The sequence below is a fragment of the Cherax quadricarinatus genome, chromosome 58, assembly GCF_038502225.1.
Source record: "Cherax quadricarinatus isolate ZL_2023a chromosome 58, ASM3850222v1, whole genome shotgun sequence".
Taxonomy (NCBI): Eukaryota; Metazoa; Arthropoda; class Malacostraca; order Decapoda; family Parastacidae; genus Cherax; species Cherax quadricarinatus.
In genome coordinates, this window is record NC_091349.1 from 22,365,331 (window position 1) to 22,392,703 (window position 27,373).

Below are 27,373 nucleotides of genomic sequence, written 5' to 3' on the forward strand. Positions count from 1 at the left end.
AAAAAAAAAACATTGATAACAGACAAGTCCTGCTCGTGGCCTTATTGGACAAAAGTCAGAGTTAGAAGACTTGGCCCAATACTTCAGAAGACAACCAGACACCATCACTATGGACAAAATGCAGAATTACAGACTTTTGTCTATTAAGTTCATTAGAGTATTTGCCTGGCCAATATCTTTGTTCGAACTGGCTGAAATTCATTAATGAGAGGTTTTAATGTACTTGCAGAATTACTACCTAATTTAACCCACTTTGTCATGTTTAATTATTACCTATAAATGAATTTACTTGTATTTATGGTTTTCAGCTCAAAAGCGAGTTGTACTAATCTGTGAAAATGAACGGCTGTGTCATCAATGGAACACCAGTTGCTGTAGACTTCTGGAAGCCCACTAAAGCACCTCAAGTAAGACATTATCTCCTTGTTTTTTTTTTATGTAAATACAGTGGATCCCCAGTTCACAAAGCCATCGGTATCCGGTAAATCCGGTATCCGAAGCATTGTATCGCAAAAAATTTGCCTCGGTTCCCGTTACAAAACCCGGTATGTGATACGATTCGTACGAGACATGTCCAGTGTTTACAAGCCAGCCAGTGTGCGCGCATCTAAGGATAAATTTGGTAAATTCTATATTATCCATATTATCACTGTTTTTGGTGCTTGTTTCTGCAAAATAAGTCACCATGGGCCCCAAGAAAGCTTCTAGTGCCAACCCATCGAGACCAAGAGTGCTAATGACTATTGAAATTAAGGAAATGTGTGCAAAGTGGCTTGAAGTGCAAACCTTTTTTGATGAAAATCACACTGACACAGCTACTGCAAGCCGTGTTGGCAACCTGTACACTGACAATGTTGTGAACCACTTTAGGAAAGTCATAAAGGAACGAGAGGTACAGGCCTCTATGGACAGATATGTTGTGCGACAGAAGTCCAGTGACTCTCAAGCTGGTCCTAGTGGCATTAAAAGAAGAAGGGAAGTAACCCCGGAAAAGAACTTGCTACCTCAAATCCTAATGGAGGGGGATTCCCCTTCTAAACATTAAAAACTTCGACACTCTCCCCTCCTCCCATCCCATCAATCATCACCAGATCTTCATTAAAGGTAAGTGTCAATTATTCTATTGTGATTATTCTATTGTTATTATTGTTATTGTAATTATTCTATTGCATTAAACTTAATATATCATGTGGTAAAAGTTTTTTTTTCATGCTTTTGGGTGTCTTGCACGGATTAATTTGATTTTCATTATTTCTTATGGGGAATATTGATTTGCTTTCCGATAATTTTGGTTTACGATGAGCTCTCATGAACGGATTAATATTGTGAACTGAGTGTCCACTGTATTCAAAATTGTTTTAGGTATCCACATCCTTCATGGAACCTCTCCTGACGTTGAGTCACCTTAACATGGTAGTGGAGTTTTAGGCAGGTTAGCTTGACTAAGAACCCAGCAAGCACCCACATCACCTTTCTTTGGCTTATGTAGTGATTTTTTCCTCCATTTGTTGAATTTTACTCCAGGGGACAATGGGAGGTATCACTGTTATCATTTTATTCTCTATAAAGATTACAATGTTAAATTTACAGAATTTGGTTGTTGTGTGGTTTACATGTAGTTAAATAATGATTACAGAGTGTACCACTAGAACGCCTAGCATGGCTAGGCATTTCGGGCAGACTTAGTTTAATTCTTCATTTTAAAATATTACAAATTATGAGGTAAGTTGGTATTATGGGTAAGTGACTAAATACTAGTTTGTGAGTTTAGCAATGTGAATGCTTCTGTTTTGGCACAGTACATAGTTTCAGTATTGGAGTATCATAGGATTCATTATTTTAAGATTGAGATTAATATTTCTGCTGTGCTGAGGTACAGTAGTTCACACTCAGAGATGATTAAATTAACTGCTGGACCATGTGGGTGCACATCTTCCCTCAACAGGGTTTAATAACTACCTGTGTCTCAGAAGGTAATTACTACATCAATTAGTTGAGATTTGTCCAGTTCCACCTTTCCTTTAGCTAGGTAAGGACTCATAGCTGAACGAATTTTATCATCAGATATCCTTCCTGAGTCTAGTCAACGAGAATGAGACATGTATTAGCTTGAGCAGTGGTAGAAATTGGTACATTGCATATAATGTAAAAATATGAGTTGCACCAGGGTGCCAGCCACGTGATCATTATTCATCTCTCTTTCCCAGCTATGTATAGCAATATTCCCTAGAGTGCCCTTTTCTTTTACAGTAGGTATATTTGACTTTTTCTTCTCTTTATCCAACTTCTGTCTTAAACTGGAGACAGATTTAGAAGTGCCATTAATGTGGCCACACATTAATGGCATGAACCTAGTTCTCAAAGAATGTATACAAGTTTCCCTCACAGAACTTAAGAACCATGGAGGCTTCTTTTTGTATGTTACATGTGTCTTGTATTGTTTCTCAAGGCTGCTTTGATCTATTACAGCAATACTTTCCATAGTACAGTTAATGCATATCAAAAGAATATGGTACAGTACTATGCAATACCATACTGATCAGGGTATTATAATGTGTTTTAGTGTAATGATTTTCGACAATACAATTAGATGCATCGAATCACAAAAATATTTAGCCATTTGCTCAGTACAAATCAGTGCACATGAAACTCTTGCACACACTTGCAAATAAAGAAGAAATACAAAAGATGAAAACGAAAAATAGTACTAATGATTTTTATTACAGCTGTAAATAAACAATGCACCATACATATAGTAAAGAAAAAGGTAATTTTTATTTTGAAAAATAGTTGAACAGCATTGTTTGAACAGTTTTTTCTTGTTTTTATCAACCTACAAATGAAATATTATAAATAATATTATTTTGTAACCCCTGCCTAATTCTAGTGCTTCATTCATTGTTTGGATCCGTGTTCATTATGAAGTCACAAGCATCTTCTACTTTCACAATTAATGTTGATACTTCATCCAATGTGAATTTTTTTCATGGGCAATACAAATGTACTCATATTAAATAGTAAAATCAATAAACTTAGAAACAAAATATTTTTAAAATGCACAAAAGATATTACAAATCAATATTTTATCAAGGACCATAATGGAAATCAAGGACAACCATGGAAATAGTCACTTTGATTTTTTTGGGGTTATCCTAGGTAATATACACATACCTTATTATGTATGATAATTTGTGTAACTGTATATGTGTGTACCTCTGTCTAAATGAACTTACTAAGTGGAATGCCAAGTTTCGGCCGTAATCCGTTCCAGGAGCTAGGCCTAAACTCAAAACGGCCGAAAGGCGAAGCAATACTTCCCATAAGAAATAATGTATATACAATTAATCCATTCCAGATGCACAAAAATATTCACAAAAAATACAATTTTTAAAGAATAACTATAGTTTTACATATACACAACACAGATAAATACATATAGTATATTATACAGTAGATAAATTAAAATTTAAATAAACATTTAAAATAACATTTACTTACTTTTATTGAAGAGACTTGCTGGCATCTGGATGATAGGGAGAGGAGAGAGGGAGGACGTATTGTTTGGAAGGGGAATCCCCTTCCATAAAGACTTTAGGTAACAAGTCCTTATCCGGGGTTACTTTCCTTCTTTGTTTTTTAAGGCCACCAGGACCAGCTTGAGAGTCACTGGACCCCTGTTGCACAAAATAACTGTCAAGAGTGCTCTGTTTCTGGCATCTCTCTAACATTTCCCTAAAATGGGACATGGAAATTGGGCCTATGGTGGCTTATTTCACAGTCACAATTAATGAAGAAGCACTAAACACAGTGAATTTATTGTGAAATGTTTGGCTGTCTGGTTGCCTGGCAGGCTGGATGCATGACTGGCTGGCTGCCTGGCTGGTTGCTTGGCTGGATGGCTGACTGGATGGCTGGCTGCCTGGCTGCCTGGCTGTCTGAATGGATGGCTGCCTGGTTGGCTGGATGCCTGGTTGGCTGGATGCCTGGCTGGCTGGATGCCTGGCTGGCTGGTTGCCTGGCTGGCTGGATGCCTGGCTGGCTGGCTGGATGGCTGCCTGGCTGGCTGGATGGCAGGATGAGCACGCAGGGTAATGCTCACTCATGGATAAACAACACTTGACTGACTGGGCAGGTGGATAGGTCTGGTATGCCGGCTGAAACCTGGGGCAACAGCCGAAATATGGGACAAAATTTGGCCGAAAAAAGCGGTCAGAACCCGAAGCGGCCAATTCTCAGGGCGGCCGAAACCCAGGGTTTCACTGTAATTTGAAACTAAGCATTGATGTAAGAAAAACAGAGGGAAATAGTCTTGTTTGCTGTAAAATGCAATAAATAAAATTTATATTATTAAATTTATAAATCGTATTTTATCAAAACCTGGACTGTTCAAAACCGTGCTGTGCAAGGTATTCATGTATACTGTTGTCTCCCAAAACAAAGTTTCTCTCTGGAATTCTTCATTTGACTTCCTCCGAGTCTCTAGGTGTGCAGATTGCAACTGTATCAAGCATTCCATCCTCTTAAATGGATTTTTTGAGATAAAACCAGTAGGCAGTGACTTATTGGACATTCCTAAAGTCGGGCGCCTAGTCCAGACATTTCTTGAGACTCTCGATCAGATCTAGGATTTGTTTATAAAGTTTGTAGTATAACAAATATGAGCACAAGGTTGAGCCATGCTGTTTGTACACTCTCAATAAGTGTCTCAGTGAGGCGAGAAGGGGTGAGCAAGAATGTAGTTACAGTAGGCCCCGAGTCTTCTGCCTTAGCTCCCTCATTGTCTGAGTCGTCAGTAAGGGACATCTTATTTAATTGAGACATGAGGCTGTCCTCTCCATCTGATATAGAATCAGAAAGCTCTGCATATGCAGGAAACAGTGTACATCACAAACTAATGATCTGATATTTTACACCCAGGTACTTCACTACCTGTCAACATGTTTGAAGTTTTAGTGTACTTTGACGGAGTCAAAGTATCAATTACAGTGGAATCCTGGTGTCTGAACTTAATTGGTTCCTAGGTGGTGTTCGAACTGCGAAAAGTTCAATGTCCAACTCGGTATTTCCCAGGCTTTAATTATCAGCCTCGCATACTGGAGAATGTTGAACTGACTCTTCCCAAAGTTTCTGAAAGTTAGGTCAATGTCAGAGGTCACTTCAAACCGCTTTTAAAACAAAGCTTTCCTGCAACTGAACTTTAAACTAGCCAGTGCATTCAGACTCCAGAAAAATGTTTAAAGGCCAGGTTTATTTTTTATGAACAAAATTATTTAGACTCCTGTTTGTTTGAGGTCTGGTACATTCAAACACTGAGGTTCCACTGTACTTTTATTACATGTACAGACATAATGAGTACAGTGGTACCTTGAGTTTCAAACAGCTCCCAACTTGAACAATTGTGTAAGTGTATTTTTGTAAGTGCTTTTGTAAGTGTATTTTTGGGGGTCTGAAATGGACTAATCTAATTTACATTATTCCTTATGGGAACAAATTTGTTCGGTATCAGCACTCGAACATCCTTCTGGAACGAATTAAGTTTGTAACTCGAGGTACCACTGTATAAGTGTACACCAAGAGTGTGACCATAGGAGGCTGTGTTCCTAGCAAAATGCTACTTTACTGGACAGATTATGCCAGAAAACTAGATTGTCTTAGAGCAGGAGCTCATTAACAGTATCCCCATTTCCTTGGGTCAAGAGAATCAGACAGAAACACACATCCATCACATACGTATGGTGTAGCAGACCGAACTCTAACTTCTGAGATCAGGATAATACTCGATGTATCTGACTCTTGTCTCACTACTTAGTCAAACTTGACAATCTCTCCAACACCGCTACATGGCACCATTGTACCATATGGTACCATTGTACCAAATGGCACAATGGTACCGTATGGTTCAAAACCATAGAATTCGTCTTCAGCTCCATTTCCATCAGTCTTAGAACTGTAAGTTGTGAAGAGGAGAGTCAGAATTCGCCCGGAGAGTGAGTGAGGAGTGAGAGCTTCCTTGCCGCCAGGCACTATGAACAAAGCTACTTTGCCGGCGTTCCCACAATGCCATGTGGGCATCCAGATTTTTTCTATGGTGTGCACACTGACCACCCAGACCCATTCTCTTAGATGTAGGCCTACCAGCCTTCTCGTGCTAAATTTGACGGCGCTAGAATTTTGGCGTAGATCTACAGTTTGGACCCTGAACGTAAAGCCGTAGATCTACGGGACGGACCCTGAAAGGGTTAAGATCAAGAGCTCCCAGAGTGCCCCCCCCCAACTATTACCAATTGGAACATCTATTAGGATAGACATTACCAGAGACTACTGGAAAGTCAGCTTATTGATCCCCCTCAACATCTAGCCTGTTTCTGGCTTTGTAATGGTTCATTAGTGAGAATTCAAACCAATTATCCCATGCCATATTGGGCTTCTCATAGCACTTTGCAGTTACAATTGGATGAATTAAAACCAACAACAAAAAAAGCTTAAGAACTTTAATAACAAAATAGTATCTAGGTTTAATAATATTTACGGTTCAACATAAACTTATGAATAATGGAGAAAGCTCCTAGACAATTCTTGGTGTATAGCCTCTCTGTATTTTATATAATATAGATCTCTTCATTTAATTTAAACAGTGCTATCACCTCCTTATTTAATGATACTGTACACAAGAATACTCTTAAGGAAACTGTACCATCTGGTACATTCTTGTAATGAAATGTACTCAGTAGCACAAAAGTAAGTAATAAATGTGTGTGTGTGTACTTGGATAGACTCGACTTAGAACATGACTGACACAACAAGTCCCTAGATAAGCTACCTTCTGACCCATAAAGAGACAATATAACAGTTTGCTTGACCAGCATGACAAATAGCAAAATGCAAGAATCAGCCATGAACAACAACACAACAGGCAAGGAAGGTGACCAAAAAAGACACTAACTTGGAACAGTCAATAAGTCCTCCATATAAGGCAAGAAAACTCCAAAATTACTGAATCTGAATGCAACAATGGCAGTGTGTAGATGCCATAATAAGGTAGGTCTAAATTTAGACTCGGGATTTCAGAAAATGCCAGAAATTACTCTCTCTCAATAATGATCTCTGAACAGAGTTGCACAGAGTTACAAGATGTGTATTGCAGTTCACGAACGGAAACATAATCAACCAGAAAACGGTCTACATAACATGAACAGAGGAGAGCAGCGTTCTCCCAGGCAGAGCAGAGAGTAGAGGTGTTGCTCCAAAGAGGAGCTGCAAGAGAGAGAGAGATGGAGAAGCTTTAAATCTAGGAAATTAGTAGAATTTGTTGATTCTGTCCTAGAACTGACTAGAGCCTTTTGATTCTGTTCCAGAACATAGAACCTTTCCTTCAGAACTAGAACTTATTAGAACCTTTCCTTCAGTCCTAGAATGTTCAGTCCCAGAGACCCTGCAGATGTGATGTCAGGTGTCTTCTGCCGGCCTACCACATGCACCAGCAATCAAACAAGCGAGCAGGTACTTTGCTGCACAAATTGCCAGTCAAAGTTCTCCTTTTAGCTAGCACAGTGTAGTGTAGTTGTCACATCCTACCTATATGTGTAAGTTAAGATATATAGAACATGATATTTTGTTTTAGCTATTAATGAAAATAACATTAGCAACGTAATATTAGATGAATGGGGAAATATTTACAATAATGTCAATATTTATCTGAGGATACTACAGATAATAATAATAAGATTTTATTTCAGCATGATACACTGGTTGTACAAAAGAGAATGACTGACATTAGGTTTACATGCTGAAAGCTTTTGTATATGCAGATGATATTGGTGAAGACATGTGGCCCTAGGGAAATTATAGGAGCAGGTGGTATGGGTGGGAGGAGGCAGGTATGAGTTGGAGGCATGGTATAGGTGAAGGTGTGTGGCTGTGGAGGAATTATAGGGGTAGGTGGTATGGGTGGGGGTTGTGGGAAGTATGTGTGACATTGCTGGGTGTACAGTGAGGGGCATGTAGCCATGGTAGGGGGAGATTGAATAAGCTCTTGGTATAGGCAATGGCATGTGGCTGAGGTGTACGGTGCTGGTCACTTATGAACAGAGCACTGAACCTCACTGCCAGATTGAGGAGAAAGAATCAAACATCCAGTGCCAACACCTAATTTTCACATCCCTCTGCACATTTTCACATACCTCTACCCATTTCCCACTCCTCTGCCCATATGTTCTAGTCCTCACCCACCTTCACCCATCCTCTAACCTGCTTCTTCCCATCTCACCCATATGCTGGGTCACCACATGGAGAAGACCCAGGCCAGAACCCATCCTGGCAAGCCTACCCAACCTGAACCCTCATCCAACTTCACCCATCCCCTCATCCTCAACCTCCTGCCCATATATTGGAGGATGAAATGGCTATTGACCAACACATTCATCCAATATCGGGCCCCTCATCTTACCCATCTCTCACCATTGCCCTTCGCCCATTCTCCCCCTCCATACCTCCTCTACCCCCCAACCATGTTTTCGTGGACCTTACATCAGCGACAGCATCACCTGCGGGCCGTTCTCACACCTTCACTCACCCTTCACCCAGTACACTGTTCACCCACCCTTCACCCAGTACCCTGTCCTCACTCACACACTCCCACACACTATCCTGTAAGACAATGAATGGACTTGCCCTGAGGCTCACTGAAAAACAGAGGGGAAAAGAACATACTGCATACCACATTTTCCCTTATGCAATGGACCCCCGAGTTTCAGCCATAATCCATTCCAGGACCTAAGCCTAAAGTCGAAACGGCCTAAAGTCGAACCAGTATTTCCCATAAGAAATAATGTAAATCCAATTAATCCGTTCCACCCAAAAATATTGACAAAAAAATCATTTTTTTTAACCCTTTGAGGGTTTCGAACGTACTAGTACATCTTACGCGCAGGGTTTTTTGACGTACTAGTACGCATAAATTCTAGCGCCATCAAATCTCGCGGGAAAAGGCTGGTAGGCCTCGATATGAAAGAATGGGTCTTTGTGGTCAGTGTGCATGGTATAAAAAAAATCCTGCAGCACACAGTGCATAATGAGAAAAAGAAAACTTTGACCGTTTTTTTTTTTAATAAAACAGCGACTTTGCACTGTATTTTCGTATGGTATTTATTGTTGTATTCTAGTTTTCTTGGTCTCATTTTATAGAATGGAAGGAATATCACAGAAATTGAAATTTTTTGACTGGTTTTATAATGAAAAGTACCTTGAAATTGAGCTCAAAGTAGCAGAAATGTTCGATTTTTACCAAAGTTCAAAAGTAAACAAATCATGCCAAGCGTCCAATACACGTCAACTGGTGAGTCTAATATTCTTTTGCAAGTGCGCCAACATGATTTATACCATTTTTTACACTAATGCAGTAGTCTGCATAACAGTAAATCTTCTATTTTTTGTGAGAATAAAAATTCAAAGTGGAAAGCAAAAGAATGTAATAGGGGCCTTGAGACGTGACTAATGAACAGAGAAAATGTCATTTTAGTGCCAGGAATGTATTTCTTGTTTGTTCTGGACCCTATTCGGAAATTGGCATTTTTGAAATTTGTGTGAAATTGGCAAAATTGCTAAATTCTGACCACTGTATTGGATAGTTGAAAATGGTAAATGGGTGGTTTCTTGCACTTATTCAATTGAAAAAAATGTAGTTCTAGCAAAATATTCATGTTTTTTGTTGACTAGTACAGTGGAATTGGCCGAAAATGGGGCTCAAAGTGGGCAAAATCGCCGATGCGTGAACATCGCCGAGACCGCTAACTTTGCGAGAGCATAATTCCGTAAGTTTTCCATCAAATCTCATAATTTTGGTGTCATTATGATCGGGAAAAGATTCTCTTTTCATAAGAAAAAAAAATTTTTTTTTTTTTAAATTTGGCCGACCCTGAGAACGAGTTTCTGAGAGGGCCTGTTGACCCTCAAAGGGTTAAAGAATAAATTCTATAGTTTTACATACAGAAAACAATGAGAAATAAATATAAAACACTAATTTTAATGGATAAATGAACATTTTCTAGGTAGTAGGTTGGTGGACAGCAACCGCCCAGGGAGGTACTACCGTCCTGCCAAGTGAGTGTAAAACGAAAACCTGTAATTGTTTTACATGATGGTAGGATTGCTGGTGTCCTTTTTTCTGTCTCTTGAACATGCAAGATTTTAGGTACGTCTTGCTACTTCTACTTACACTTAGGTCACACTACACATACATGTACAAGTGTATATGTACATACCCCTCTGGGTTTTCTTCTATTTTCTTTCTAATTCTTGTTCTTGTTTATTTCCTCTTATCTCCATGGGGAAGTGGAACAGAATTCTTCCTCCGTAAGCCATGCATGTTGTAAGAGGCGACTAAAATGCCTGATTAACCAGAAGAGACTGTGAACTGTGAAACATCTGTTGGGCATTTGTGAACACAAATATTAAGCTGTGAATTTTGATGAAAATTTAATGAGTTATATTATATGCTAGACATTTTGCTTGCAACTCATAAAATTTGCTCAGTAATTGCACATTTCCTACAGGCACGTCTCTTCTTCTTAACACATCTTCATGCAGACCACACTCAAGGTCTAACAAAAACTTGGCGGCTACCACTCTACACATCTCCCACAAATTCTGTTCTTCTTCAACACCAGTTTCAGGTAAGTAGAAAGTCTGTGTACGTATAACTTGAGTGGCGAGGAAGTCATTACTCTTACTATAAGCTGACAAGGAGTTAAAAAAACAAATGTTAAGTATTTCAAACTTATTTTCTTTTCAAAAATAGACATTATATTTCACTTAAAAGTAAATCAGCGCCATGATGACTTCCTGGCACTCCTAGATTCTTTAAATTCTAACATCTCTTTTGTTAACCTTACTGAAACCTGGCTTAATCAAGACACAACAGACATCTATACACTACCTAGCTTTACATTATTATCATCATGGGTGAGTGCTAAACCCTTACAAAATTCAAAATTCAAATTCAAATTTTTATTTCTTTGCAAAGTTTACAATGTGTGACTGACATGTTACAGGGAATCTATTTCCATGCATAGTTTACAATGTTTAATTACAATATTGATTTGCAAGTGCAAAGAAAGCCACTATCATGCCGAGGCATTTAGGGCAGACTAAACCTAATACATTACAGACTGTACTTAATACTAGATGTATACATCATAGTTTGTTCAAGTTGAACATTTATTTATTATATATCAACAGAGGTAGTTACAGTATTATATTTTAGCACATGGCAAACTTAATGTTAACTTAAGATTAGTAAGGCAATAACAGATAATTATATGAGTACAGTAATTAAGCCTTAAACTGTCCAAACGTAGATCTACATTTGCATGTGTAGTGCTCCTAACATAGATCAACGTTTTATTTTTCATTCCTTCAAATTTGGCACAATAGGCTTGAGTTGCCTAGACATGAAAGAATGGGTCTGTGCACTCAGTATGCGCACTATTAAAAAAATCTGGGAGCACCAGTTCAATTGAGCGCCAGCTAGAGCAAATAACGTGTCAAACACCAGGGATTCACTCATGCCATGTTGCATTAACACTCCCATTTTAAGAGGAAAGTAAAAATAGGTTAGATAAATACATGAGCGAGTGTGGGTGGGTGTGAGTTGGACCTGACTAGCTTGTGCTACTAGTCTGATGTCATGCTCCTTCCTTTAATGGATGTGACCTGACTAGGTGGGTCATTGGTCTAATCCAGGGAGGGGAGGGTGACATGTACCTGCCTTGCATGGGCCAGTAGGCCTGCTGCAGTGTTCCATCCGTATGTTCTTATGTATCTGGCAGGCTGGCTGGCTGGCTTCCTTTGGCTGTCTCTGGCTCTCTCTGTCTATGTCTCTATCTCTGTCTGTATCTCTGTCTATCTATATCTCTGTCTATCTATATCTCTGTCTATCTGTATCTCTCTCTCACATGTACACATAAGTACAATTATTATAAACCATACCCCGGCCGGGATTGAACCCGCGGTCATAGAGTCTCAAAACTCCAGCCCGTCGCGTTAGCCACTAGACCAGCTAGCCACAATAAGATTCGTCCAACTAGGTATATTTCTACACCATAGGAAGGTTAGCACAGGCACCACTGTGACCACAAATGCAAGTTTTTACAGACGAATCTCCAGCTAGCGTGGCCGTGACGAACTCTAGCTCAAGTCCCTTCACTGCCATCAACATGACTCACGAAATCGTAATGACACGATTGCAAACAAACCATACCCCGGCCGGGATTGAACCCACGGTCAGAGAGTCTCAAAACTCCAGCCCGTCGCGTTAGCGAGCTGGAGATTCGTCTGTAAAAACTTGCATTTGTGGTCACAGTGGGGCCTGTGCTAACCTTCCTATGGTGTAGAAATATACCTAGTTGGACGAATCTTATTGTGGCTAGCTGGTCTAGTGGCTAACGCGACAGGCTGGAGTTTTGAGACTCTATGACCGCGGGTTCAATCCCGGCCGGGGTATGGTTTGTTTGCAATCGTGACATTACGATTTCGTGAGTCATGTTGACGGCAGTGAAGGGACTTGAGCTAGAGTTCGTCACGGCCACGCTAGCTGGAGATTCGTCTGTAAAAACTTGCATTTGTGGTCACAGTGGTGCCTGTGCTAACCTTCCTATGGTGTAGAAATATACCTAGTTGGACGAATCTTATTGTGGCTAGCTGGTCTAATGGCTAACGCGACGGGCTGGAGTTTTGAGACTCTCTGACCGCGGGTTCAATCCCAGCCGGGGTATGGTTTGTTTTACAATCGTGTCATTACGATTTCGTGAGTACAGTTATTATACATTGTGTAAATTACCTAGGATAACCCAAAAATTATAGGCAAAGATGGACAGACAGATAGACAGACAGACAGACAGAAACATGTTTGTGTGTATCAGTAGAAACAAATGAAGCCAGGGTTCCCCCGAACACCCATTTATCAAATGTCACCGAGTTGATAACAGATGTCATAACACGATTCTTCAAGGAGTGTGATATACATATACTCCAGGCAGACAGAAAGACAGATAAGCAGAGACAGACAGGCAGGCAGATAGACAGAGACATATAGACAGCAAAACAGGCAGACAGATAGACAGACAGACAGATAGACAGACAGATAGATAAATAGACAGAGAGACAATACATGTTTGTGTATAACAGTGATAACAAATACAGCGAGAGTTAGCTGGAGCAGTGGGCATTTATCAAATGTCACTGAGCTCTCAACAGTATAGGGATGCCTTTCATAACATCATGCTTCAAGGTATATGCCAGGGTATCTAAAACATTGCTGGGACCTATAAATACTTTGTATATATTTCTAGACAATAGTAAATAACCCAGGTAGATATAAATGTTCACCTGTCAATGTGATTGTGACTATTTGAGCACTATTTCAGTACCTAATCTTAGTGTCAGAACAAAGATTGGCTATGAAATTACAAGAGCTATTATAAATTGTAATTTTTTTTTCAACAAGTCGGCCGTCTCCCACCGAGGCAGGGTGACCCAAAAAGAAAGAAAATCCCAAAAAGAAAATACTTTCATCATCATTCAACACTTTCACCTCACTCACACATAATCTCTGTTTTTGCAGAGGTGCCCAGAATACAACAGTTTAGAAGTATATACATATAAAAATACACAATATATCTCTCCAAACTGCCAGTGGGAAGTGCAGGCATTGCACTTCCCATTTCCAGGACTCAAGTCCGGTTATATAAAATAACCGGTTTCCCTGAATCCCTTCATTAAATATTACCCTGGTCACACTCCAACAGATCGTCAGGTCCCAAATACTATTTGTCTCTATTCACTCTTATCTAACATGCTCATGCACCCTGCTGGAAGTCCAAACCCCTTGCCCACAACACCTCCTTTACCCCCTCCCTCCAACCTTTTTGAGGATGACCCCTACCCCGCCTTCCTTCCTCTACAGATTTATACGCTCTCCATGTCATTCTACTTTGATCCATTCTCTCTAAATGACCAAACCACCTCAACAACCCCTCTTCAGCCCTCTGACTAATACTTTTATTAACTCCACACCTTCTAATTTCCACACTCCTAATTTTCTGCATAATATTTACACCACACATTGCCCTTAGACAGGACATCTCCACTGCCTCCAAGCGCCTCCTCGCTGCTGTATTTACCACCCAAGCTTCACACCCTTATAAGAGTGTTGGTATTACTATACTTTCATACATTCCCTTCTTTGCCTCCATAGATAACATTTTTTTGCCTCCATATATACCTCAATGCACCACTCACCTTTTTCCCTTCATCAATTCTATGATTAACCTCATCCTTCATAAATCCATCTGCTGACACATCAACTCCCAAATACATGTATCTCAAAACATTCACTTCTTCCATACTCCTACTCCCCAATTTGTTAACCAATTTTTCTTTATCTAAATCATTTGATACTCTCATCACCTTGCTCTTTTCTATGTTCACTTTCAACTTTCTACCTTTACACACACTCCCAAATTCGTCCACTAGCCTTTGCAATTTTTCTTTAGAATCTCCTATAAGCACAGTATCATCAGCAAAAAGTAACTGTGTCACTTCCCATTTTGTATTTAATTCCCCATAATTTAATCCCACCCCTCTCCTGGACACCCTAGCATTTACTTCTTTTACAACCCCATTTTTTTTTTATTATTATCACACTGGCTGATTCCCACCAAGGCAGGGTGGCCCGAAAAAGAAAAACTTTCACCATCATTCACTCCATCACTGTCTTGCCAGAAGGGTGCTTTACACTACAGTTTTTAAACTGAAACATTAACACCCCTCCTTCAGAGTGCAGGCACTGTACTTCCCATCTCCAGGACTCAAGTCCGGCCTGCCGGTTTCCCTGAACCCCTTCATAAATGTTACTTTGCTCACACTCCAACAGCACGTCAAGTATTAAAAACCATTTGTCTCCATTCACTCCTATCAAACATGCTCACGCATGCCTGCTGGAAGTCCAAGCCCCTCGCACACAAAACCTCCTTTACCCCCTCTCTCCAACCTTTCCTAGGCCGACCCCTACCCCGCCTTCCTTCCACTACAGACTGATACACTCTTGAAGTCATTCTGTTTCGCTCCATTCTCTCTACATGTCCGAACCACCTCATCAACCCTTCCTCAGCCCTCTGGACAACAGTTTTGGTAATCCCGCACCTCCTCCTAACTTCCAAACTACGAATTCTCTGCATTATATTCACACCACACATTGCCCTCAGACATGACATCTCCACTGCCTCCAGCCTTCTCCTCGCTGCAACATTCATCACCCATGCTTCACATCCATATAAGAGCGTTGGTAAAACTATACTCTCATACATTCCCCTCTTTGCCTCCAAGGACAAAGTTCTTTGTCTCCACAGACTCCTAAGTGCACCACTCACTCTTTTCCCCTCATCAGTTCTATGATTCACCTCATCTTTCATAGACCCATCCGCTGACACGTCCACTCCCAAATATCTGAAAACATTCACCTCCTCCATACTCTCTCCCTCCAATCTGATATTCAATCTTTCATCACCTAATCTTTTTGTTATCCTCATAACCTTACTCTTTCCTGTATTCACCTTTAATTTTCTTCTTTTGCACACCCTACCAAATTCATCCACCAATCTCTGCAACTTCTCTTCAGAATCTCCCAAGAGCACAGTGTCATCAGCAAAGAGCAGCTGTGACAACTCCCACTTTGTGTGTGATTCTTTATCTTTTAACTCCACGCCTCTTGCCAAGAACCTCGCATTTACTTCTCTTACAACCCCATCTATAAATATATTAAACAACCACGGTGACATCACACATCCTTGTCTAAGGCCTACTTTTACTGGGAAATAATTTCCCTCTCTCCTACATACTCTAACTTGAGCCTCACTATCCTCGTAAAAACTCTTCACTGCTTTCAGTAACCTACCTCCTACACCATACACTTGCAACATCTGCCACATTGCCCCCCTATCCACCCTGTCATACAACCCCATGTATAAATATATTAAACAACCATGGTGACATTACACATCCCTGTCTAAGACCTACTTTTACCGGGAAATAGTCTTCCTGTCTTCTACACACCCTAACCTGAGCCTCAATATCCTCATAAAAACTCTTTACAGCATTTAGTAACTTGCCACCTGTTCCATATACTTGCAACATCTGCCACATTGCTTCCCTATCCACTCTATCATATGCCTTTTCTAAATCCATAAATGCAATAAAAACTTCCCTACCTTTATCTAAATACTGCTCACATATATGCTTCAATGTAAACACTTGATCTACACATCCCCTACCCACTCTAAAACCTCTTTGCTCATCCACAATTCTACATTCTGTCTTACCTCTAATTCTTTCAATAATAACCCTACCGTACACTTTTCCTGGTATACTCAGTAAACTTATTCCTCTATAATTTTTACAATCTCTTTTGTCCCCCTTCCCTTTATATAAAGGAACTATACATGCTCTCTGCCAATCCCTAGGTATGTTCCCCTCTTTCATACATTTATTAAACAAAAACACCAACCATTCCAACACTATGTCCATTTCTGTCATGGTCACGTCAGTTCCAGCTGCTTTACCCCCTTTTATTCTACGTAATGCCTCACGCACCTCCCTCACACTCACATCCTGCTCTTCTTCACTCCTAAAAGATGGTATTCCTCCCTGGCCAGTGCATGAAATACCGCTTCCTTTCTTCGTCGACATTTAAAAGTTCCTCAAAATATTCTCGCCATCTACCCAAAACCTCCATCTCCTCATCTACTAACTCTCCTACTCTGTTTTTAACTGACAAATCCATTTGTTCCCTAGGCTTTCTTAACTTGTTTAACTCATTCCAATTTTTTTTCATATTTTCATTAAAATTTCTTGACAGTACCTCTCCCACTCCATCATGTGCTCTCCTTTTGCACTCTCTCACCACTCTCTTCACTTTTCTTTTACTCTCCATATACTCTGCTCTTCATATAACACTTCTGCTTTGTAAAAACTTCTCATAGGCTACCTTTTTCTCTTTTATCACACCCTTTACTTCATCATTCCACCAATCACTCCTCTTTCCTCCTGCACCCACCCTCCTATAAGCACAAACTTCTGCCCCACATTCTAATACTGCATTTTTAAAACTATTCCAACCCTCTTCAACCCCCACCCACTACTGATACCTGAACCAGCCCACCTTTCTGCCAATAGTTGCTTATATTTCACCCAAACTTCCTCCTCCCTTAGTTTATACACTGTCACCTCCCTCTTACTTCTTGTTTCAATTTTCCTCTTATCCCATCTACCTCTTACTCTCACTGTAGCTACAACTAGATAATGATCCGATATATCAGTTGTCCCTATATAAACGTGTGCATCCTGGAGCCTACCCATTAACCTTTTATCCACCAATACGTAATCTAACAAACTACTTTCATTACGTGCTGCATCATACCTTGTATATTTATTTATCCTCTTTTTCTTAAAATATATATTACTTATTACCTGGAGTTTACCTGGAGAGAGTTTCGGGGGTCAACGCCCCCGTGGCCCGGTCTGTGACCAGGCCTCCTGGTGGATCAGCGCCTGATCAACCAGGCTGTTGCTGCTGGCTGCACGCAAACCAACGTACGAGCCACAGCCCGGCTGATCAGGAACTGCCTTTATTCTATTCTACAAATAGCACAATTAAAGGCTCCCCATTTTCATTTATTTTTCAAAATATTCGGTGCACCACGCGAGTGAACGTAGATTTATATTTGGACAGTTTAACCCTTTGACTGTTTTGGTCGTATATATATGTCTTATGAGCCACTGTTTTTGACGTATAAATACTCATAAATTCTAGCAGCTTCAAATCAAGCAGGAGAAAGCTGGTAGGCCCACATGTGAGAAAATGGGTCTGTGTGGTCAGTGTGCACCATATAAAAAAAAAATCCTGCATCACGCAGTGCATAATGAGAAATAAAAAATTCTGTACATTTTTTTTTAATTAAAATTTCAACTTTGTGGTCTATTTTCTTATAGTATTTATGGTTTTATTCTCGTTTTCTTGGTCTCATTTGATAGAATGGAATACATATTATAGAAATAGAGGTGATTTTGATTGGTTTTACTATGAAAAGAACCTTGAAATGGAGCTCAAAGTAGGGGAAATGTTTGATTTTTGCCGATGTTCAAAAGTAAGCAAATGATGTCATTTTCCAATAAATGTCCAAGTAGCCATTCTAATATGCAGTCATGAATGGGTTGACATTATTTATACAATTATTACAACATTGCTGTAGTCTGCATAACAGTAAATCTTTTATTTTTTGTTTGAATAAAAATTCAAAATAGAAAGCAAAAGTTATATCAGAGGGGCCTGGAGACGTGACTGATGGACAAAGAAAATGTTATTTTAGAGCCAGCAATGTCTGCATTGTTCATTCTGGACCCTATTTTGAAATTCTCATATTTTTTAATTTTTGTGAAATTGGCCAAATTGCAAATTTCTGACCACATTATTGGGTAGTTGAAATCAGTAAATGGGCAGTTTCTTGCACTCAATCGATAAAAAAATGGAGTTCTAAAGAAATAGCTATGAGTTTGGTCCACTGGAACAATGGAATTAGCCGAAAATAGGGCTCAAAGTGGGTGAAATTGCCGAGTCATAAATATTGCCGAGATCGCTAACTTCGTGAGAGCATAATTCCGCCAGTTTTCCATCAAATTTCGTTCTTTTGGTGTCATTACAATCGGGAAAAGATTCTCTATCATTTCATAAGAATGTTTTTTTTTTTTTTGGGGGGGGGGGGATTTTGCGACACCAAGAGACACCTCAGGATTTGGGGTTGCAACAGTCAATGGGTTAAGAGTTAAAATCCCCACTAGCATTAGCACAGAACAAACCAGCAACAACCTCTCAGACTATTTTTGGTCTATTTTTGGCTAGCATATCAACACCTTTCGCAACATCAGCTTCCTTGATTTCTTTTCTCTTTGTCAGGATATAAGCGATTGTTGATTTGCTTTTGCTATATGTCTTGGCAAGTTCCACAAGTCACACACCACTCTGATATTTTTATACTATCTCCTTTTTCATTTCTGTGGTGTTTCTCACTTTCTTTACCACAGGGGTGCCACTAGCAAGTTTCTTTGGGCCCATGGGAGCTTATTTCACAGTCACACTTAATAAATAAGCACCAAACAATGAATTAACAGTAAAATGTTTTAATGAGTGTGCAGGTTAGTGTTCACTCAAGCATAAACAAAGCCAGATTGGCTCACAATGCCTGCATATGAGACGTGGGCAGGCACGGGCAGGCAGACAGGTCTGGTATGCAGTAGTAAACACGGGGCACAGTACAAAACTTGGCAAAATTGAGCTGAAAAAAGCGATCTAAACTCGAAGTGTACAATTAGTCACTAGTGGCGTTCCACAAGGATCAGTTTTAGGCCCTCTCCTGTTCATAATTTACATTAATGACCTTGACGAAGGGATTACTAGTGACATGAGTAAGTTTGCTGATGATACAAAGATAGGCCGTATAATTCACTCTGAGGAGGATATCAATGAACTCCAGGACGATTTGAACAAATTAATGTCTTGGTCTGAAAAATGGCAGATGAAGTTTAATGTGGATAAGTGTAAGGTACTTGCCCTTGGAAATGAAAATAACCCTCGAAGCTATAATCTAGGTGAAGTAGAGCTTGATCATACAGAATGTGAAAAGGACTTGGGAGTCATGGTAAGCAGAAATCTAAAGCCAAGACAGCAGTGCCTTAGTGTGCGCAACAAGGCCAACAGATTACTTGGATTTATCTCAAGAAGTATAAGTAACAGAAGTCCAAAAGTTATTTTACAGCTCTATACATCACTAGTGAGGCCTCATTTAGATTATGCTGCTCAGTTTTGGTCCCCTTACTACAGGATGGACATAGACTCATTAGAGAACATACAGAGAAGAATGACTAAAATGATTTACTGTGTAAGGAACCTCCCGTATGAAGATAGACTTAAAGCCTTAAATCTCCACTCTCTGGAGAGGCGTAGAATGAGGGAAGATATCATTGAAGTGTATAAGTGGATGACGGGCATAAACAAGGGAGACATTAATAAAGTACTGAGGGTGTCGAACCAGGTAAGAACCAGGAATAATGGATTTAAGTTGGATAAATTTAGATTTAGAAAGGACATAGGTAAGTACTGGTTTTCTAACAGAGTTGTAGATGCGTGGAACAGTCTTCCCAGTGGGGTGATAGAGGCTAGGACCTTGGGTAGCTTTAAGAAGAGACTGAACAAATATATGAGTGGGAGGGGCTGGGTTTGATTGGTGTCATGGGGTACGGGAGTTATTTCTTGGGTAGCTTTAGGTAGATGTCGTTTTGATAAGGACCTGCCTCGTATGGGCCAGTAGGCCTTCTGCAGTGTTCCTACATTCTTATGTTCTTATGTTCTTATGATACTCGGCGTATGAAACACGGGGTTCCACTGTACTCTGATAATTAAACTTATGTATACCTGTACCTAAATAAACTTACACACTCTGCTGGCATACAGTTATTATTTTTTTTTATTATCACACCGGCCGATTCCCACCAAGGCAGGGTGGCCCGAAAAAGAAAAACTTTCACCATCATTCACTCCATCACTGTCTTGCCAGAAGGGTGCCTTACACTACAGTTTTTAAACTGCAACATTAACACCCCTCCTTCAGAGTGCAGGCACTGTACTTCCCATCTCCAGGACTCAAGTCCGGCCTGCCGGTTTCCCTGAATCCCTTCATAAATGTTACTTTGCTCACACTCCAACAGCACGTCAAGTATTAAAAACCATTTGTCTCCATTCACTCCTATCAAACACGCTCACGCATGCCTGCTGGAAGTCCAAGCCCCTCGCACACAAAACCTCCTTTACCCCCTCCCTCCAACCCTTCCTAGGCCGACCCCTACCCCGCCTTCCTTCCACTACAGACTGATACACTCTTGAAGTCATTCTGTTTCGCTCCATTCTCTCTACATGTCCGAACCACCTCAACAACCCTTCCTCAGCCCTCTGGACAACAGTTTTGGTAATCCCGCACCTCCTCCTAACTTCCAAACTACGAATTCTCTGCATTATATTCACACCACACATTGCCCTCAGACATGACATCTCCACTGCCTCCAGCCTTCTCCTCGCTGCAACATTCATCACCCACGCTTCACACCCATATAAGAGCGTTGGTAAAACTATACTCTCATACATTCCCCTCTTTGCCTCCAAGGACAAAGTTCTTTGTCTCCACAGACTCCTAAGTGCACCACTCACTCTTTTTCCCTCATCAATTCTATGATTCACCTCATCTTTCATAGACCCATCCGCTGACACGTCCACTCCCAAATATCTGAATACATTCACCTCCTCCATACTCTCTCCCTCCAATCTGATATTCAATCTTTCATCACCTAATCTTTTTGTTATCCTCATAACCTTACTCTTTCCTGTATTCACCTTTAATTTTCTTCTTTTGCACACCCTACCAAATTCATCCACCAATCTCTGCAACTTCTCTTCAGAATCTCCCAAGAGCACAGTGTCATCAGCAAAGAGCAGCTGTGACAACTCCCACTTTGTGTGTGATTCTTTATCTTTTAACTCCACGCCTCTTGCCAAGACCCTCGCATTTACTTCTCTTACAACCCCATCTATAAATATATTAAACAACCACGGTGACATCACACATCCTTGTCTAAGGCCTACTTTTACTGGGAAAAAATTTCCCTCTTTCCTACATACTCTAACTTGAGCCTCACTATCCTCGTAAAAACTCTTCACTGCTTTCATTAACCTACCTCCTACACCATACACTTGCAACATCTGCCACATTGCCCCCCTATCCACCCTGTCATACGCCTTTTCCAAATCCATAAATGCCACAAAGACCTCTTTAGCCTTATCCAAATACTGTTCACTTATATGTTTCACTGTAAACACCTGGTCCACACACCCCCTACCTTTCCTAAAGCCTCCTTGTTCATCTGCTATCCTATTCTCCGTCTTACTCTTAATTCTTTCAATTATAACTCTACCATACACTTTACCAGGTACACTCAACAGACTTATCCCCCTATAATTTTTGCACTCTCTTTTATCCCCTTTGCCTTTATACAAAGGAACTATGCATGCTCTCTGCCAATCCCTAGGTACCTTACCCTCTTCCATACATTTATTAAATAATTGCACCAACCACTCCAAAACTATATCCCCACCTGCTTTTAACATTTCTATCTTTATCCCATCAATCCCGGCTGCCTTACCCCCTTTCATTTTACCTACTGCCTCACGAACTTCCCCCACACTCACAACTGGCTCTTCCTCACTCCTACAAGATGTTATTCCTCCTTGCCCTATACACGAAATCACAGCTTCCCTATCTTCATCAACATTTAACAATTCCTCAAAATATTCCCTCCATCTTCCCAATACCTCTAACTCTCCATTTAATAACTCTCCTCTCCTATTTTTAACTGACAAATCCATTTGTTCTCTAGGCTTTCTTAACTTGTTAATCTCACTCCAAAACTTTTTCTTATTTTCAACAAAATTTGTTGATAACATCTCACCCACTCTCTCATTTGCTCTCTTTTTACATTGCTTCACCACTCTCTTAACTTCTCTCTTTTTCTCCATATACTCTTCCCTCCTTGCATCACTTCTACTTTGTAAAAACTTCTCATATGCTAACTTTTTCTCCCTTACTACTCTCTTTACATCATCATTCCACCAATCGCTCCTCTTCCCTCCTGCACCCACTTTCCTGTAACCACAAACTTCTGCTGAACACTCTAACACTACATTTTTAAACCTACCCCATACCTCTTCGACCCCATTGCCTATGCTCTCATTAGCCCATCTATCCTCCAATAGCTGTTTATATCTTACCCTAACTGCCTCCTCTTTTAGTTTATAAACCTTCACCTCTCTCTTCCCTGATGCTTCTATTCTCCTTGTATCCCATCTACCTTTTACTCTCAGTGTAGCTACAACTAGAAAGTGATCTGATATATCTGTGGCCCCTCTATAAACATGTACATCCTGAAGTCTACTCAACAGTCTTTTATCTACCAATACATAATCCAACAAACTACTGTCATTTCGCCCTACATCATATCGTGTATACTTATTTATCCTCTTTTTCTTAAAATATGTATTACCTATAACTAAACCCCTTTCTATACAAAGTTCAATCAAAGGGCTCCCATTATCATTTACACCTGGCACCCCAAACTTACCTACCACACCCTCTCTAAAAGTTTCTCCTACTTTAGCATTCAAGTCCCCTACCACAATTACTCTCTCACTTGGTTCAAAGGCTCCTATACATTCACTTAACATCTCCCAAAATCTCTCTCTCTCCTCTGCATTCCTCTCTTCTCCAGGTGCATACACGCTTATTATGACCCACTTCTCGCATCCAACCTTTACTTTAATCCACATAATTCTTGAATTTACACATTCATATTCTCTTTTCTCCTTCCATAACTGATCATTTAACATTACTGCTACCCCTTCGTTTGCTCTAACTCTCTCAGATACTCCAGATTTAATCCCATTTATTTCCCCCCACTGAAACTCTCCTACCCCCTTCAGCTTTGTTTCGCTTAGGGCCAGGACATCCAACTTCTTTTCATTCATAACATCAGCAATCATCTGTTTCTTGTCATCCGCACTACATCCACGCACATTTAAGCAACCCAGTTTTATAAAGTTTTTCTTCTTCTCTTTTTTAGTAATTGTATACAGGAGAAGGGGTTACTAGCCCATTGCTCCCGGCATTTTAGTCGCCTCATACGACACGCATGGCTTACGGAGGAAAGATTCTTTTCCACTTCCCCATGGACAATAGAAGAAATAAAAAAGAACAAGAGCTATTTAGAAAAAGGAGAAAAACCTAGATGTATGTATATATATATATGCATGCGCATGTGTACCTGTATGCATGGCATACAGGTACACATTAAAATCATTGAGTGTCTTATATCTTGAGATGCCATATTAGTAATGATAATAATAATACTCGATAATAATCACTGAGTCTCATTAAATGTCATATATTACGTTAATACATACACTTTTTCATTAATTCATCTATGATATTTTTTCAGTACGTATTATGTAATAAGCATGATACATAACATATAAAGATGGTAAATGCACCCCACAGTAGAATAAATAGACAGAAATATGAGCTGTGGCAGCCAGACGACTTGTACGAGTGACATAATATTAGTAATGATAATAATAATACACTGAGTGTCATTAAATGTCATATACAGGTACCATCTGACTTACGACCGAGTTCAGTTCTGACAAACCAGTCGTAAGTCGAAATGGACGTAAGTTGAACCATACTACTGAATATCAACATCACATTTCTGTAATGACTTTATTTCATTGTTTTATTTTGGTATTTCATTTTTTACTTTACTTTTTATGCTGTTAGCACTGTATTTTATCCTGTAAGGTTTAGGATAAACACTGTATACAACACAAACAGTTGTTTATTTCCCAGAAATTTGGCATAGAAAACACGGTCGTAAGGCGAATGGTTGTATGTCAAGCAGGTCGTAAGTCGGTTGGTAGGTGTATTATGTTTATATACACATTTTCACTAATTCTTCAATGATATTTTTTCAAAATTATATAACAAACATGATAGGTAACATATAAAGATGATAAATACACCCCACAGTAGAATCAATAAACATACAGTGGTCCCTCAATTATCATCCTTAATCCGTTCCTGGAAGTAGGACTATTATCGAAATAGACGATTTTCGAATCAATTTTCCCCATAAGAAATAATTAAATCCAATTAATTCGTTCCAGACACCCAGAAGTATCAACAACAATTTTTTTTTACCTAAAAGATAGCTTTACATGCACAAAAGAATGAACATTCAACATGACAGTTACCTTTATTGATGGCTGTTGTTGATGAATGGAAGACAGGGAGGAGAGAGGGAAGAGAGGTTATTGTTTGGAAGGGGAATCCCCCTCCATAAGGACTCTAGGTCACTTCAGGGGTCACTTCTCTAGCATAAATATAGATTTACATGCAGAAAAGAATGCCAAATAAATGTAAAGCACTAATAAAATGTATAAATGAACATTGGTAATTGGGGTAGTGATGAGTGGAACGGTCTGCCTAGTAGGGTGATCAAAGCTAAAACATTTAGTTTCAAATTTAGGTTGGATAAATACATGAGTGAGAGGGGTTGGATTTGAGTTGGACTTGCACCTAAGCTTATTGCTTGGGTAGCATTTGTTTTGTTAGCGAGTTGGATTTGTGAAGGACCGGCCTAGTATGGGCCAACAGGCCTACTGCAGTGTTCCTCCTTTCTTATGTTCTTATTGAAGACTTGTTTGTGTGAGGGAGGGATGGTAAGTTTATTGTTGGAGAATATGACACTAATATCAACTCTATGGCTTATTTATCTATCACAATTCAACTAATATGGCATAATAAACAATATTAATAACATAGAAACATGGAATATACTCTAGAATGAATAAAATAAGTCATTATGTATGTCACAAGAGGTGTTGTGTTGTGTTGTTGTTGGGTATATAAGGGCCACTGAGAGTAAGCCGTCCATAATGGTGGTGAAGCAGCAGCTGAGGCAGCGGTGTTTTCTGTAGCCCTATATAACTCCAACAACATTAGAGGAGTTGGTAGAATCGCTGAATCACTAAAGAAGGAACCCTCTACTACCATCACTAGGACCTTCTACCACTATTACAACTGTTACCACCATCACTACTACCTTCTACCACCATCAACCACTATCACAACTGCTTCCACTCTACCGCCACCACCTTTGTATTTTTCTACAAACTTTTTCATAAATTATATGTGTTTTTCACATTCTTTACCAAAGGGCTGGCACTAGAAGCTTTCTTTGTAGCCAAGGTAGCTTATTTAGTACTTGCAAGCACTAAATTCAATGGAATATTATGAAATATTTCGTAGGAGCAAGTGAGGGGACCATCACTCACTGGTAAACAATGGCACACTGGCTGGGAAGACAGGCCCAGGTGGCTCAGAGTGTGAGTACGCGTCCCAGATGCAGGACGATTAGCGAGTTAATGGACCATTTGCGAGCCAATGTTTAGACGAAATAATGGGACTATTTACGAAATGGATGACTTTCAGGCCAGACGATTATTGAGGGATCACTGTAAATATGAGATGTGGTACCCAGACGACTTGTATGAGTGATGGTAAGAATGATGTTTTCTCTTGTCCAACATAAGAAAAAATGTGTTACTGGGGTTAACTATAGAAAATTATTCCTTTCGTATACCTTCACTCAGAGCATCATTTCTTCTAAAAATGGTGTTAGATGAGAATGGGAGTGTTCCTCTTTATTTATTCTACCATATCAATGTAGAGACAACTTGTACATAATGTAACTTGTACACAAACCAAACGTGTTCGCCTGGTTTGTTTACAAAACTTGCGTTCACCTGGTTGGTTTACATAACTCCATGCCTGTCCTCTCTCATGTACTTATTCTCTCTCTCTCTCTCTCTCTCTCTCTCTCTCTCTCTCATTTGTGTGTTTTATCTTGTTTACTCACCTTTGACCCTACATTAAGACTACAAATATTTTAAGGTAAGAAATGAGTGAACTGTTCATGCATTTTACCGCTCTGGGATGCTTAACCCTTTGACTGTTTTGGTCATATATATACATCTTACGCGTCACTGTTTCGGACGTATTTATACGTGTAAATTCTAGCGGCTTCAAATCAAGCAGGAGAAAGCTGGTAGGCCCATATGTGAGAGAATGGGCCTTTGTGGTCAGTGTGCACCACAAAAAAAATCCTGCAGCATGCAGTGCATAATGAGAAAAAAAAAACTGACCGATTTTTTTGGATTAAAACGCCAACTTTGAGGTGTATTTTCGTATAGTATTTATCGTTGTATTTTCGTTTTCATGATCTCGTGTGATAAAATGGAAAACATATTACAGAAATAGAGATGATTTTGATTAGTTTCATGATGAAAATGACCTTGAAATTGAGTTCGAAGTAGTGGAAATTTTCAAATTTTACCAATGTTCAGGAGTAAGCAAATCACACCACATGTCCAATACATGTCAACTGGGGAGTCTAATATTCTTTCACTAGTGCACTGATATTATTTATACCATTTATACAATAATGCAGTAGTCTGCATAACAGTAAATTTTGTATTTTTTGTATGAATAAAAAATCTAAATAGAAAGCAATAGTAATACAAGAGGGGCCTAGAGACGTGACTAATGAACAGAGGATATGTTATTTTAGTGCCAAGAATGTCTACATTGTTTATTCTGGACCCTATTTT

At 39.7% G+C, this 27,373-nt stretch overlaps 1 protein-coding gene across 12 annotated transcripts in view; it reads left to right on the top strand.

The window, feature by feature from the left end:
- LOC138854425 (5' exonuclease Apollo-like) overlaps positions 1 to 27,373 on the top strand; it is a 316,784-nt gene that overhangs the window by 158,730 nt on the left and 130,681 nt on the right. For 4 of the 12 annotated variants that reach the window (XM_070097646.1, XM_070097643.1, XM_070097644.1 and 1 more), the window contains exons 2-3: positions 309 to 407; positions 10,551 to 10,670. In XM_070097646.1, the coding sequence (XP_069953747.1) occupies positions 339 to 407; positions 10,551 to 10,670 (189 nt within the window). In that variant the 5' untranslated portion in view covers positions 309 to 338. Of the gene's footprint in view, positions 1 to 302; positions 408 to 7,355; positions 7,501 to 10,550; positions 10,671 to 27,373 lie in introns of those variants that run through there. The other 8 variants (XM_070097647.1, XM_070097648.1, XM_070097652.1 and 5 more) reach the window with 5 other exon arrangements.